The sequence below is a fragment of the Zophobas morio genome, unplaced genomic scaffold (assembly GCF_036711695.1).
Source record: "Zophobas morio isolate AGI-343-1 ecotype UQ-CSIRO unplaced genomic scaffold, CSIRO_AGI_Zmor_V1 ptg000038l, whole genome shotgun sequence".
Taxonomy (NCBI): Eukaryota; Metazoa; Arthropoda; class Insecta; order Coleoptera; family Tenebrionidae; genus Zophobas; species Zophobas morio.
The window spans coordinates 4122102-4136791 of NW_026972143.1; the positions used below are offsets into that span (position 1 = coordinate 4122102).

The 14690-nt window shown below is 34.7% G+C and overlaps 2 protein-coding genes and 1 non-coding gene across 4 annotated transcripts; 2 read left to right on the forward strand and 1 right to left on the reverse strand.

Moving 5' to 3' along the window:
• Positions 1–392: 392 nt before the first annotated feature.
• On the reverse strand, positions 393–2741 carry LOC135140041 (vacuolar protein sorting-associated protein 33A-like). 2 transcript variants are annotated; one of them, XR_010282227.1, is made up of 3 exons: positions 1405–2741; positions 659–1319; positions 393–527 (listed from the first exon to the last, which is right to left on the reverse strand). XR_010282227.1 is itself a non-coding variant. In XM_064070424.1 (2 exons), exons 1-2 carry the CDS (start codon positions 2716–2718, stop codon positions 840–842), a joined length of 1794 nt encoding a protein of 597 aa, XP_063926494.1. In that variant the 5' UTR covers positions 2719–2741; the 3' UTR covers positions 393–839. The 2 variants fall into 2 exon arrangements, 1 of the variants encoding a protein (XP_063926494.1); XM_064070424.1 differs by having other exon boundaries at positions 393–1319.
• Positions 2742–3033: 292 nt separating this feature from the next.
• LOC135140272 (U4 spliceosomal RNA) lies at positions 3034–3174 on the forward strand. Its single transcript, XR_010282244.1, has one exon. It is a non-coding gene; the product is annotated as a U4 spliceosomal RNA (small nuclear RNA).
• A 6195-nt stretch (positions 3175–9369) lies between these two features.
• On the forward strand, positions 9370–10166 carry LOC135140115 (paired mesoderm homeobox protein 2-like). Its single transcript, XM_064070529.1, has 2 exons — positions 9370–9481; positions 9523–10166. Exons 1-2 carry the CDS (start codon positions 9370–9372, stop codon positions 10164–10166), a joined length of 756 nt encoding a protein of 251 aa, XP_063926599.1.
• The last annotated feature ends 4524 nt before the right edge of the window (positions 10167–14690 follow it).

Here is a 14690-nt window from a genome sequence, read left to right on the forward strand (position 1 = left end):
CTAAAGTGGTAAATTTTTGTAGTAATCCACTTAAATTCTCCACTTTTCTTCTACAACCTCTTTAAATACGGCAAAAGTTGAGCATCAAAGTTACTATCAACGGCAACTTAACCTTCTAATTTTTACATCATTTTATTAACAGCACAAAACGACCATCTACATTCCAATCCCCCTGTGCCTTAAATCGAGGGTAGTTCACATAATTCAGAATTACCAACACAAAAATTTGCTCCGTTCATTAATGGTGGCCCGATATTTGATTGAAGGTAATTCACATATGTTTTGTTAGCTAAAATTTTTAAAGTTGACTGCAAGGTGGACACTTACAACACGAGTTGAGTATACACGCAGTGGCGAACTTGTGGGGGGCACAATGAATACAAATTCAAAAATAAAACATCATCATTTTATTTAAACTGATTATGCACATCGTGAACAGTTTCAATTTGACTGGTACAAAAATAAATACAATAAATTAATTATACTGAATGATGGGTTTTCAATGACATTTGACGACGTAGTTTCAGCTATTTCCATTCAGACTTCAATGTATACTTGTTTTTTTGAGAAAGTCGATTTGTTGTGTTCACGGTATTCAATTTTTGGGTAATTATTATTTGTATAAATTTAAAAAGAGCCGGTGATTTACCTGGGCTACTGGAATACTGTAAAACCTACAAATAAAAACGTTTAGGTACGCCACTGGCTCATCACAGAAACGCTTATCCCTAGAAGTCACATAAGAACGAGCACGTGGAACATCTAGCAATACAATATCTTTGCGCATGTCACGCAAACCTAACCTCACTAATCAACCTTACATATTTTACTAGAAATTATCACAGCCCTATAATGGATTCGAGAAAACTTGTCCCATTTATGAGTTTAGTGGTAGCAATGACAAACTCCACATTTGTGTCCTCTTGTTGTGACAAGAACCTCAGCGCTGAGATCTCTGCGAAAGTGCAGCCCCCTATGAAGAAAACTAGAACAACTTGTGGGGCGTCTGGGTCGCTTTTAGCCAAAGTTTTGGGAACCGCAGGAGACTCGTTCAACGTTGGGCCCGGCAGCAACTTCAAAACCTTTTTTAGTAGCTTGGAGCCCCCAGTTTTCGTCACTTTATGGGCTAAACGCACACTCAGAGGGGCATAAAAACTGTGAACGTAGCTGATGTCAGTTGGGTTAATTTCAGAGGTGTCTTCCATGGTGAGGCAAAGCGCTTTGCGTAGATTTGCATATTGGCAAGTGGGAGACTGGGCTTTAAGCAGCCCCACTTTTTCCAATTTGGTTATAGCTTGAAGAACTTGGATGCCGTAAACCTGGAAAAAAATAAATCAAGTTGGTGTAAATGACGTTTGTGACAAGCGACACCTGCTCAGATGCCAACTTTGCCAAAATAAATACCTGTACTAATTCCTCCTTGTAGTGCTCCAGCACTTTAGGCTTCAGCTTCGAGCTGGTGATACACTGCAAACAAATCAGTCTCAAGACTTTCACTAACGGCTTTTCTTGTGCTATCAAATCCTCAATGTAAGGACTTGCTTTATCATCTTCAATGCAATTTAAAAATCCCTGTTCAGTCTGTAAAGTGTCCAAAAAATCGTAACTGTCAGTCACTTCTTTAATACACTCCGCGATGGCTGTATGATGTGACAGAGCTTTCTTTTTTACCAAAATCTGTGGCAGTTTTTGCACGTACAACTTCATTTCTTGCACTGACCTTTCCTGTGTATTGTCCAACTGAGTACTTATAGTTTTGGCTTGTTTGGACAAAAAAGCGCCCACTGCATTAAAATTCTTGTCTCTGATGTCAGCAAATAACTTATCGGCCGAATTCAAAATAATTTGTTTTTTATCTTCCGACAACGACTCAGACGTGCGTTCTTCGCTACTCAGGAAATTGTCGATGGGGAAGTGCGCCGTCGAGTTGTTGATGCCGAAAATTTCGTCAATCAGGCCTTCGTACGTCAACTGGGTGGCCAAAGGCGTGATGAGATCCACAGTCCGATCTATCAAGAGAATCTGATCTATAGTGGAAGTTTGGTTGGGTTTGGTGGTCACGTTGTTGTTCTTTTCGCGCTGGAGACGCGTGATGACGTCCCACACCTGCTGTGCGGCAGCCCCCTTACCCCAGACTTTCGGAATGGGGCCGTACAATTTTTGCAAAGAAATTATAGCTTGTGCGGTTTGGTATAAATACGTCGGGTCATTTTCAAGCGCGTACTCCTTGAAGACGTCTGAAATTTCCATTGACACTACATCTGCGTCAAAAGGGAACAACTCACACCGAAACTCCTCCACGAGATTAATGCTGTCGAAGACCCCAATGTGTTTTAGTCTCTCTATACACAAAAGATTCTTCTTGGGTACAAAAAACACGTGATATTGTTTTTCGGTTTTGGTCCTGGCGTCCGCTCGCACATTCTGGCCGACGTAGTCCATTAGGTGTAACTTGGGACGTGTTATGAATATAACGTGGGCGACGTCGACTTCAGGGAACGGTTCTGGTTGCAGAGGGAACATTTTCATGACTGAATGTTCCTTCAGGACTTTGTTTTGGGCGACGAGATCGACCGGACCAATGAGGGAGTTGTCCCAAACTATGGCTTTGGGACCTGGGCATTTTTTCAGGAGGCTAATGAGGTTGTCTTGAGCTTCGGTTTGTACGAGGGAGAAATCTAGGCGGCCACCTTTTAAATGACAGGAATGTGATGACATTTTGAGGTTAACTGTCACGGTGACAGCCGGAGATGATATTTATAGGGATTGTGGTGGTGACGCAGTTATGATAATCACGTAATCATGAAGTCGTTTTTTTTATTTATTTATTGATAACGCAAAAAGTACTCCTTACGTATTAGGTTTTATGAGTATGTCATCACTTCATCAGATTTTGACAAGGATGACAGGTGTGATTCGTTTGTTTACAAATTGTGATTACATAAGAGTTTAAGAGATGGCGTCGGTTCCTACGAGTTACCAGCGATTGCGGTTCTGTTGGATCATATAGGACAATAAGGACAAATGGTCGTCAGCTTTGCGCAGTGGCAGTATCGTAACCGATGAGGTTCATCCGAGGTGCGATTATTGCTAGTTGAAAACTTTAACCAATACCCCGCCATGTGCACGTGAAATACCGTGCGCTAAGGCAATTTTTGGAAGCCTCTACGGGGGCTTGTTAATAAATAAAAACATAATTTTCAACTTCAATCAAATCGATTGATGAACTTGAACAACGGTTTAGTAAACGTTTACTGCGATGACGTTGATTTTCAAGTTCAATAGTTGATGTTTGAAATCGTTTGAATGGTTTTTGACTTTAAAATCAATTAATTTTTTAAACGTTGATCTGGGATATAATTTGTTGATTCTGATGATCAATGTTTTTCTTGAACGTTGATCTTGCATGGTTTCTGAGTTTCTATCTAATAGTATTGATTAAGAAGCTGATTATAGGCCAAAATGGGCGACAAAAACGGGGATTTAGGCGGTTGTATTAATTTTCGTTAAAATTTGCATAACAAATTGGATATATTTCTAAATTTTCGGCAGAAAAAAATTTCTTTTTGTCTGTTAGGATATTTTTATACCTAGAGAAGGATCTCACGATGTTAAAGGGAAGTATTTAAAATAAGAAATTTCAGGGTTTCATTTTTAAATCTACATTTTCTTTGCTGACAATTTTTAGTTCTTGGTAGCCTGTATTTTTTTGTAAAGTAGTATCTTGCAGATATTTAAATGTCATTTCACGTACTGTCCCCGGGTTATCTTCCAATCGTTTTTATACAATTGCTGTACTAAGTATATCCACAAACTGACTTAAGGTCAGCCCACTGGTTTCCAATCTAGTTGTATTTGTTTTTAAGGTGGTAAATTGGGTTTTTATATAAGCTAAATTACGTTTGAGATGTCTTTGTTGGAAATCGTATTAGTCATCGGCGATGCATTTCGACTGTTGAGTCAAATTTCATAATAATCTAAAATGTTTCATTTAATTTAGAATTACACAACGAAATTATCAATAGCAATCACCGAACCTTTTTTATATTTTCAAAATGATCGCAATAATATATTTCTGCTTCAATCCATGAACCCCATCTTGTTACAATCAGTTCTGGAGGAGGCTTGGCTGTCAAATACTCCTAAGTTTTAAGAAATATATATTTTATTTAGCTGGGAAATTAAACCATTGACATGTTCATATTGATCCCGGATAACTTCAGCTACTAAACTTAAGGCTTGAGCTAAACATGTTACATGAATCAAGCCCCGCCTACCACCCCTATCTCAATTGTAATGATTTTTTTTATTCGTCGTGAGCTTAATTGCAAAATTCTTATTTCTCTTCGAGAAATTAAAAATATGTTTTAATGTCATATAAAGAAATAAGTATTTTGCAGTTAAGCTCCGTCCCCTTGGTTCACGGTGAATAAAAAAAATCACCACAAAACCATTTTAACCATATTCCAAGTTTCTTGTTATAAAAATAATGTGTACTAAGAAAAAAAGGCAAAATATAAGCCCCGCCCACCCGCCCTATCTCTATTCTGATGATGTTTTCATTCGACGTAAGTACGATTACGAATATTAATAAAATAGAGACAAAATATAAACCCCTCCCACCCGCCCTGTATCAATTGTGATGATTTTTTTTAATCGTAGAGAGCCAAGGGGGCGGAATTTAATTGTAAAATCCTTATTATTTCTCTACAAGAAATTACCATGGAAGACATGTTTTTGAGTTTAGTGTGATTCAAAAAATACTATGTACATATATTAAGAAAAAATTACAGCCAAAGATTAAGTCCTACCCTTACCTGCCCTGATCTAAATAGTAACGAAGTTTTCATTCCTTGGTAAAACTAGGGGCGAAGTCTAATTGCAAAATCCATATTTCCCGACAAAAATTTACCATTTTAAGCGTTATTTAGGTTTCTAAGAATAAAAAAAATCATCACAATTGAGATTGGGTGGGCGGGTGGGGTTAATATTTTGAATTTTTTTTTTAATATACATTGTGTTCTTTGAACAACACGTACTCAAAAACATGTTCTTAATTTCTTGTGAAGAAATACGTATTTTGCACTTCAGCTGCGCCCCGTTTTTTACGGAGAATAAAAAAAAATCATTACAATTGAGAGAGGGCGGGTGGGCGGGCTTGGATTTTTCCTTTTTGTTTTACTATGTGTAGACTTCTTTTCACAACATGAAACTTAAAACATGTTTAAAATTAAGCTCCGCCCTATAATTGCAAAATCCGTATTTCCTTGCAAAAGTTGACCATGTTTTAAGTTTCTTGTTGTGAAAAGATGGCTATGTATATTAAGAAAAAAAAGGCAGAATATAAGCCCCGCCCACCCACCCTATCCCAATTCTGATGACTTGTTTTTATTGGTCGTAAGCGGAGGGGCGGAGCCTAACTGCAAAAGTCATACTTCCTCACAAAAATTTACCATCTTAAACGTGTTTTAAGTTTCTAAGAATAAAAAAAATCATCACAATTGAGACAGGGCGGGTGGGCGGGCTTACATTTTGCCTTTTTTTAAATATGTGTAGACTTCTTTTCATAACATGAAACGTAAAACATGCTTAAAATGGAAAATTTGTATAAGGAAATATCGATTTTATAATAGGCTCCGCCCTAAAATTGCAAAATCCATATTTCCTTGCGAAAACCATTTTAACCATATTTCAAGTTTCTTGTTATAAAAATATAGCTTTGTGTACTAAGAAAAAAAGGCAAAATATAAGCCCCGCCCACCCACCCTATCTCTATTCTGATGATTTTTTTATTCGACGTAAGTCAAGGGGAGAACTTAATTGTAAAGTCCTTGTTTTTCTACGAGAAATTACCATGTGAAATATGTTCTTAAGTAGTCGTGTTATACAAAGAAAACTAAATGTAATATTTAAAAACGAAAACCAAAAGAAAAGCCCCACCCATCCGTCTCGATCTCACCGATGATGAATTTTTCATTCGTTATCAGACCGACGGGCGAAGCCTAATTGCAAAATGATACTTTCCTACAAAAATTTACCATTTCGAACATGTTTTAAGTTTCTTGTTCTGAAAAGACGACTACACATATTAAGAAAAAAGGCAAAATATAAGCCCCGTCCACCCGCCCTGTCTCAATTGTGATGATTTTTTTAATCGTCGAGAGCCAAAGGAGCGGAATTTAAATGCAAAATTTTTATTATTTCTCTACAAGAAATTATCATCCGTTGGCAGACTTAGGGGCGGAGCCTAATTGCAAAATCCATATTTGTTTACAAAAGTTTACCATTTTAAACGTGTTTTTGAGTTTCTAATAATAAGAAGAAAAAAATTATCACAATTGAGATGGGGTGTATGTATGGGCGGGGTTTATATTTTGCCTTTTTCCTTAATATACATCGTATTTGTTGAACAACACGATACTGAAAAACATGTTTTTAAATTCTTGTAAAGAAATAAGTATTTTGCAGTTAAGCTCCGTCCCCTTGGTTCACGGCGAATAAAAAAAATCATCACAATAGAGACAGGGCGGGTGGGCGGGCTGACATTTTGCTTTTTTTGATAGGTATGTGTAAACTTCTTTTCACAACAAGAAACTAAAAAAAATATTTAAAATGGAAAATTTGTATAAGGAAATTTGGATTTTGCAATAGGCTCCGCCCCATAATTGCAAAATTCATATTTCCCTGCGAAAACGATTTTAATCATGTTTTAAGTTTCTTGCTATAAAAAGATGCCCATGTATATTAAAAAAAAAAAGGCAAATTATAACTTACGCCCACCCGCCCTATTTCAATTCTGATGATTTTTTTATTGACCGTAAGCCGAGGGACGGAGCTTAATTGTAAAATCCTTATTTTTCTACGAGAAATTACCTTGTTAAATATGTTTTCAAGTAATCGTGTTATACAAAGAAAACGAATGTACTAATTAAAAAAAGAAAACCAAAAGGGAAGCCCCACCCATCCGTCTCGATCTCAATCGTGATGAATTTTCATATTTCCCTAATATTGTATTAATTAAAATCGAAAAGCAAAACCCTCTCGATCTCAACGATGATGGATTTTTCATTCGTTATCAAACCGAGGGGCGGAGCGTAATTGCAAAATCCGTATTTACCTATACAAATTTACTATTATAAACATGTTTTAAATTTCTTGTTGTGAAAAGATGACTACCCATATTAAGAAAAAAAGCAAAATGTAAGATGATTTTTTCATTCGTCGTGAACCAAGGGGAGGAGCTTAATTGCAAAATTCTTATTTCTCTACAAGAAATAAAAATATGTTTTTGAGTAGGTATTGTATTGTTCAAAGAATACTATGTATAGCCAAAAATTAAGCCCCACCCATTTTCATCCCAAGCTCAATTGTGATGAATTTTTCATTCGTTGTCATACCGAGGGGTGGAGCCTAATTAAAAAAGCGATACTTTCCTACAAAAATTTACCATTTTAAACATGTTTTACCAAAATTTGTCTAATCATCCCCACCACTAATGTGATGACGACACTTCAAAATTGTACGTAGTAAATGGGTTTTAAATTGTATCAAATAATATAGTCTTACACATGTAGTTTATGACTCAGAATTGAGATTTTACCAGAAACGTTCAGATTTTTGGAAAAAAATCAAAATTAGGAAACAACATTTTGACATTTATTTTGGAATCTGCAAACCGAATGCTTTAAAATCTTGCAAATGGTTTACTGGTATGATAAGCATGATAAGTTTTTATTCAAAATATATTTACTTGCCCCCTCCAAAAAATTGATGACATCACCTGAAAAGTTTGCCGAATAAATCCTATCTAAAATGTAGAAAATATGATGAATTTGTACTTGTAATTTATCATTCCATTCATATTTTTTGGATTTGCATATACAGGGTGACTAAAAAAAAATAATGAATGCGTGAATATATTTTATTTATTTGAACTACAAAATCGAATGTTTTGAAATCTTGGAGATGTTTTACAGTTATCATAAGCATGGTAAATTTTTAGTCAAAATACATTTCCTCATCCCCCCTCCCTAAAAAATTGATGACGTCACCTCAAAATTTTGCTGAATAAATGGCATCTTAAATGTGCATTGTGCAAAGTACGATGAGTCTATAATTGTGATTTATCACTGCATAAATATTTTTTAGATTTGCTTATACGGGGTGTGTGAAAAAAATTAATGACTGAGTCAATTTATTTTATTGATAAAATCAAGAATTGCAAAACTGAACATTTTGAAATCTTGACGTTTTGAAGTTATTGTAAGCATGGTAACTTTGTAATGAAAATGTATCTGTTTATCAACCCCAAAAAATTTATTACGGCATCTCAAAATTTTGCCGAATAAATTCTTTCGCAAATGTGCAAAATATGAACAGACTTTTAATCATTGCATTAGTATTTTTTAGATTTGCTTAGACAGGTGACTCAAAAAAATTAATGAATCAGTTAATTTATTATTGATCAAATTAAGAACGAGCCACCCCACTTTCTGGAAAATGTGAGAATACGCTCGTCTTTATAACAATAAAATAATGATACGGTAAGAATTATAATAATAACATTCATAATATTTTGTTCAATGGAGGCTTATGAATAATTTTAGTCATCTGTTTTGGCGCGATAAATTCATTCAAATCAAACAAATGTCCACGTGACATTCTTCCGATGTAATGTATTCCCCTTGGTAATGTGCTGTAAATAGATTTTTTGCACTCATAACCTTTTTTGATGACCTTGGCGAATTCAACAGCATGCGGGACGTCGAACATCACGCACAGATGCGTTTTACTATGACGTCGTTTATAAATAAAGCTGGTGGTCGAAATTTATTCATTTATATTTTGCCTTTTTTCTTAACATATTAAGATTTTTTAAGAATGTGAAACCTTCCCTGTAATGAATCATTTTTTAAAAGTAGTTCCAATCACTGCTCTTTAATAATAACGAAAAACTCCGAAACTACTGGACTGATTGTTGTTAAATTTTAGATGTTTATTAAGAATATCGCCTAGATTTCAAACAATATACTTTTATACTTGCAATTTATTATTAACCCACGCCTGTTTGTAACCTTATGAATGTAGAAACAACAAAACTAATTGCTCTGACAAGCTGATTTATAAATGACGTTTCTGAAATATTATATACATGCACCTGCCAGGTACGTGCCCATTATTCCAACTCAAAACCCGCATCAAACGCATAAAACACAGCTTTCGACCCGCCCGAAGCCCTAAAACTTACAAAAACCTCCACACGAAAACGCTTCCACCGTCGTATGGCTTCATCCCCACGTAACACGCGCTCTAATTCCAACCCCGCACTCGCGATGAAAAGTCCAGTTATTAAAAAAGCGCCCTAAACCCATGGACGACAAGCCCGACCATCACCCAGAGCTGTCGTCCCTGGACGCCGCCGGCACCTCCTACACCCTCAACGCCTTCCTGACCAACTTAAATTTAGAGAAAGAGGAGTCTGGTGAGTCCAAATCGAATTAGTTCGAATTTGTTGTTAATTAGATTTGTGCTTATTGAGTTTGAATGCAGATTATCAGGGCGAAACGGGGCACGCTTATCAGTGCGAGGGGGATGAAGGGGGCGCCGGGGCCAAGCGGAAGCAGAGGAGGTACAGGACCACGTTCTCCAACTACCAGTTGGAGGAGCTGGAGCGGGCTTTCCACAAGACGCACTATCCGGACGTTTTTTTCCGGGAGGAGCTGGCGCTGAGGATTGATCTGACGGAGGCGAGGGTGCAGGTGTGGTTTCAGAATAGGAGGGCCAAGTGGAGGAAGCAGGAGAAGGGCGCCAAAGGGGTGCAAACGGCGTTGAATATCAATACAGCGTGTGCAGCCCCCATGGAAAGCCCTTTGCTCAACTTCGCGCCCGAGCAGAGCCCCACGAACCTCTTCCTGGGTATGGAGTGGCCTTCGGTGCCCCCGCAAGTCCCGTTTTCTAACGGCCTGGAGCAACCCGTTGACATCAACACGGCTGTTCAGATCGCTGACAGGGTGGCAGGTCTTCAGACCAGCGTCATCGGGGATGCTATTCTGCTGGGGGACGAAGCTAACCTGGATCTGATTCAAGGTCCACACAACGAGATCAGCATTGATCCAGATTTATTGACTCTGAAACCATCAAGGAGTGTCCGCGGTGATGAATGTTAATTGATACCAATTATAGTACCTACATATCCTTTATTGTTAAGTCTGACGAGTTTCGGTTTTTTGGAGCAGTATTTAATAATGCCGAATGGGCGTGCATTTATTAATAAAGTGCATTCGGAACGAGAAAATGATGCAAGTGCACTTTGTGAAATAACTGGAAATTTTGTTATTTTGTTAAGGTTAGCCTAATTTTGGTGAAGTTGTTAATCTTTGGTTGTTTGTTATCTAAGTATCTGTAAGTGATGTAATGGTGGTTTTTTTAAGGGGCGGGGTGTGTTTGTTTGTTACGTTGGTGATTAGATAGGTTTTTACTCAAAGGTTTGTTATCTATGGTGTGAAAAATATACACTTGTGAGTAATTTTGGGACGCTGTGTTTTACCTGTGTGTCGTAATAGAAAAAAGAGAGATATCGAGCAAATCGAAAATGAAAATGTTTTTTTTTTTTTTTGTAAGAATTACAAAGCACTTAAAATGATTAGCACGCAATAAAAATTCCTTCCAAATTAACAATTGGATTAAAATTACATTATTGTTTGTTTTGTTTTACACACTTCATCCATGTGCTTGCTTAAGTTAAGACAATTTAATATTTTCGATGTTCACAATAAACTCCTGGATCTATTTTTACTTTCCAAGCGTAAGCTAAGCAAGTATTGTAATAGTATTCGACGTTTCATAATCCCTAGAGTATGAACAAATGGGTTTTCCATTTCCGCCTGCCTGTTGTTTGTGTCGTAATTATATATTAGACAGATATCGTGTAGATATTAAAACGCTAAAATCACCTAAGTTTAAGTATCTCTAAATGGTCTTTTGTTACTTTTACAAGACACATTATTGTTGTATCAGGCTATTTTATGTACTCTTTATAACATCTTCTACAGCATGCGATTTATGTAACTTATCTCTTTGTCAACGTTGACAAATCGGTAAAAGTAAACTACATAAAGAAAGTAAATAGGTAAATACGGGTAAATAGGCGAGCGTAAGCTAGTCCATTGGCAATTTTATTAGTCAGATAATCTACGTGTTACGAAATTTTATGTGTACCTATTGATGGTACAAAACAAACAAAACTTGTCTGTTCATCCTCACGTCATCTCAAAATTTAAATTATTATCATTTATATTATTGCATTAGCAGTAATATAATTAATAATAATTTAAGTAATGTAACTAATTTTACTGGATATTATTACTTGGTCGTAGTAAGTACAAAATTTTGTTATGAATAATTCACTTGAAACATACGTTTAACTTATCACAAAAAAAATATTCGCAAAAGGTAGATTTGTTTGAGTGTATTTCAGGGAGAGGAAAGTTCTGTCTAAATAACTGTAGTTACATTACTATTTTTACTTTATTCTGTATCGCATTATGAATTATAAAAACAATAAAAATTCTGTATCCTAGCGAAACTTATAAAAATTAAGCACAAAAAGTGTTGGTATAACATACAGACTGTCCGGTAAGTACGAGAAAAATTTTTATTTTTGCTTCCCGAGCGTAAGGTAGAGAAATATTGTAACAGGAGTCTTCCAAATAATGCCTACTTTTCCCCCGTTTCGGTTTGTCCTATCTGTCGTTTTTTTTTAGACAGACAATAGTCTCCGAAACTTCTGAGCTGATTGTCAAATTTTGGACGTATATTACGGATATCCTGTAGATGGAAACATGCTAACTAAAATTTGTCCGCTCCTCCAACAATTTGATGACGTCGTATTAACATTTTGCGTAGTACTTGATATTTGAATTTTCTAAAATAACATACTTCTGTATTTAATTTTTTTCTTTTTGTAGCCATTTTTTGTTGTTTTTTTTTGTCACTTTTTGTAATCACTTTTTATGAACTTTTTTGTTGGGTTTTTGCCCTTTTCTTGTAACTTTTTGTAGTCGTGCTTTGTTGAATTTTTAACGTCTGCTTTCTCGCTTTTTATATGTTTTTTTTGTCACTTTTTGTGTCGATTGTCGTTTTGTCGCATTGTTTGATCCTCTTTTTTTATTCACTTTTTCTTTTGGCTTTTTTCTCATTTTTTCCTTTCTTTATTTTTCTTTGTACCCTTTTGTAATTTTTTTCTAGTTTTATGTTGTTTATTTAGCCTTTTTATAGTCATCCTTTTTGTCGTGTTTTTTATGGACTTTCTTGCTGTGGTTTTTGTCCTGTTTTTGTTGTCTATTTTCTGGACGTTCTGCAGCTTTTTTGTGAATTTTTTGTCGCTTTTTATGACAATTTTTTTTCGGAATTTTTTTGATTCTCTTCTTTTTGTCGCGTTTTTGGTCTGTTTTTTTACTAATTTTTTGTCGTGCCCTTTTTCTCGCATTTTTCTTGGTTATTTTTGTCCTGCGTTTTTATAGTGTTTGTGTAATTTTTAGCGTTTTCTTTTGTAATATTTTTGACTTTTTGTCGTATTATTTTATGGATATTTTTTTGACCACCTTTTTTATACACTTTTTCTTTTCGCCTTTTTTTCTCATTTTTTTTAATTTTCTTTTTTTGTGGTTTTTTGTCATTTTTTTCTAGTTTTGTGTTGTTTATTTATCACTTTTTATAGTCGTCTTTTTGTTTTTTTTAATGATATTTTTCTCACTTTTTGTACTCACCTTTCATACTTGATTTTCTTGTCCTGTTTTCGTAGTCTATTTTCTTGAGCTTCTGGAGCTTATTTTGAATCTTTTGTCGTTTTTTTTGTAAAGATTTTTTTTAATCTCTTTTATTTGGTCGCTTTTTTATGATCATTTTTTGGGCGGATTTTTTTTGACTCCCTTCTTTTTGTTGCGTTTTTCGCGCGTTTTTTTAAATCATTTTTTGTCCTGCCCTTTTTTCGCATTTCTCTTGAATTTTTTTGTCCTACCTTTTTGTAGTTTTTTTTTGCGTAATTTTTAGGGTTTTCTTTTGTGCAATCTTTGACGTTTCTTTTTTTGACTCCCTTTTTTCTCATTTTTCCTTGTTTTATTTTCTTTTTTTGTGCGTTTTTGTAATTTTTTTTCTAGTTTTGTGTTGTTTATTTATCTCTTTTTATTTTTTGTGGACTTCTTCCTACGTTTTTTGTCCTTTTTTTGTGTCGTATTTTTGTCATTTTTGGTATTCGCCTTTCGCACTTGAGTTTCTTGTCCTGTTTTTGTTGTCTATTTTTTTGACGTTCTGCAGCTTCTTTGTGAATTTTTTGTCGCTTTTTTATGACCATTTTTTTGGTGGCATTTTTTTGACTTCCTTTTTGTTGCGTTTTTGATTCGTTTTTTTTACTCATTTTTTTGTCGTGCCCTTTTTTTGCATTTCTCTTGAAGTTTTTTGTCCTGCGTTTTTGTAGTTTTTTGCGTAATTTTTAGCGTTTCTTTTGTGAAATTTTTGACGTTTTTTGTAGTCTTTTATTTTGTTGTATTTTTCATGAATATTTTTTCGTCCCCTTTTTCTCTTGGGCTTTTTTCTCATTTTTTTCATTTTTTTTTATTTTCTTTTTTGTGCCTTTTTTGTACTTTTTCTATCCTTTTTTTTTTGTCGTTTTTTTGTCACTTTTTGTAGTCGTCTTTCGTACTTGATTTTCTTGTTCTGTTTTTGTAGTTTATTTTCTGAACGTTCTGCGGCTTTTTTTGTGATTTTTTTTGTCGTTTTGTTTTTTTTTGTAGAGATTTTTTAAATAATAATAATCTTTTTTTGTCGCCTCTTTTATGTTCTTTTTTGGCGGAATCCTTTCTTTTTGTTGCGTTTTTGGTTCTTTTTTTATATTCACTTTTGCCTTTTTTGGCATTTCTCTTGAATTTTTTTTGTTTGTAGTCTTTTTGTCATTTTTAGCGTTTTTTCTTGTGAAATTTTTGACATTTTTTGTAATCTTTTAATGCTCCTTTTTGCTGTATTTTTTATGAATATTTTTTTGACCCTGTTTTTGTTATTTACTTTTTTCTTCTTGGCCTTTTTTGTTGTTTTTTCTCTTTTAATTTTCCCTTTTTTTGTGTTTTTTTGTCATTTTTCAAGTTTTGTGTTGTTTATTCATCACTTTCACTAGTCGTCTTTTTGTCGCATTTTTTGTGGACTTTCTTTTTGCGTTTTTTTGGTCCTTTTTTTGTCAATTTTTATACTCGCCTTTCGTACTTGATTTTCTTGTCCCCTTTTTGTAGTTTATTTTCTGGAACTTTTTGTGATTTTTTTGGAGATTTTTTTTAATCCTTTTTTTTTTGTCGCTTTTTTTATGACCATTTTTTTGGCGGAATTTTTTTGACTCCCTTCTTTTTGTTGAGTTTTGGTTTGTTTTTTTTACTCACTTTTTGTGTTCCCTTTTTTTCGCATTTTTCTTGAATTTTTTTGTCCTGCGTTTTGTAGATTTTTTGTAAGTAATTTTTAGCGTTTTCTTTAGTGAATTTTTTGACTTTTTTGTAGTCTTCTAATCTTCTATTTTGTCGCATTTTTATGACTATTTTTGCACCCCTTTTTTCCATTTTGGCGCTTTTTTTGTTACTCACTTTTTCTCATGGGCATTTTTTTAGCATTTTTTTTGTCCCCTCTTTTCGTCTTTTTTGTTTTTTTGAGAA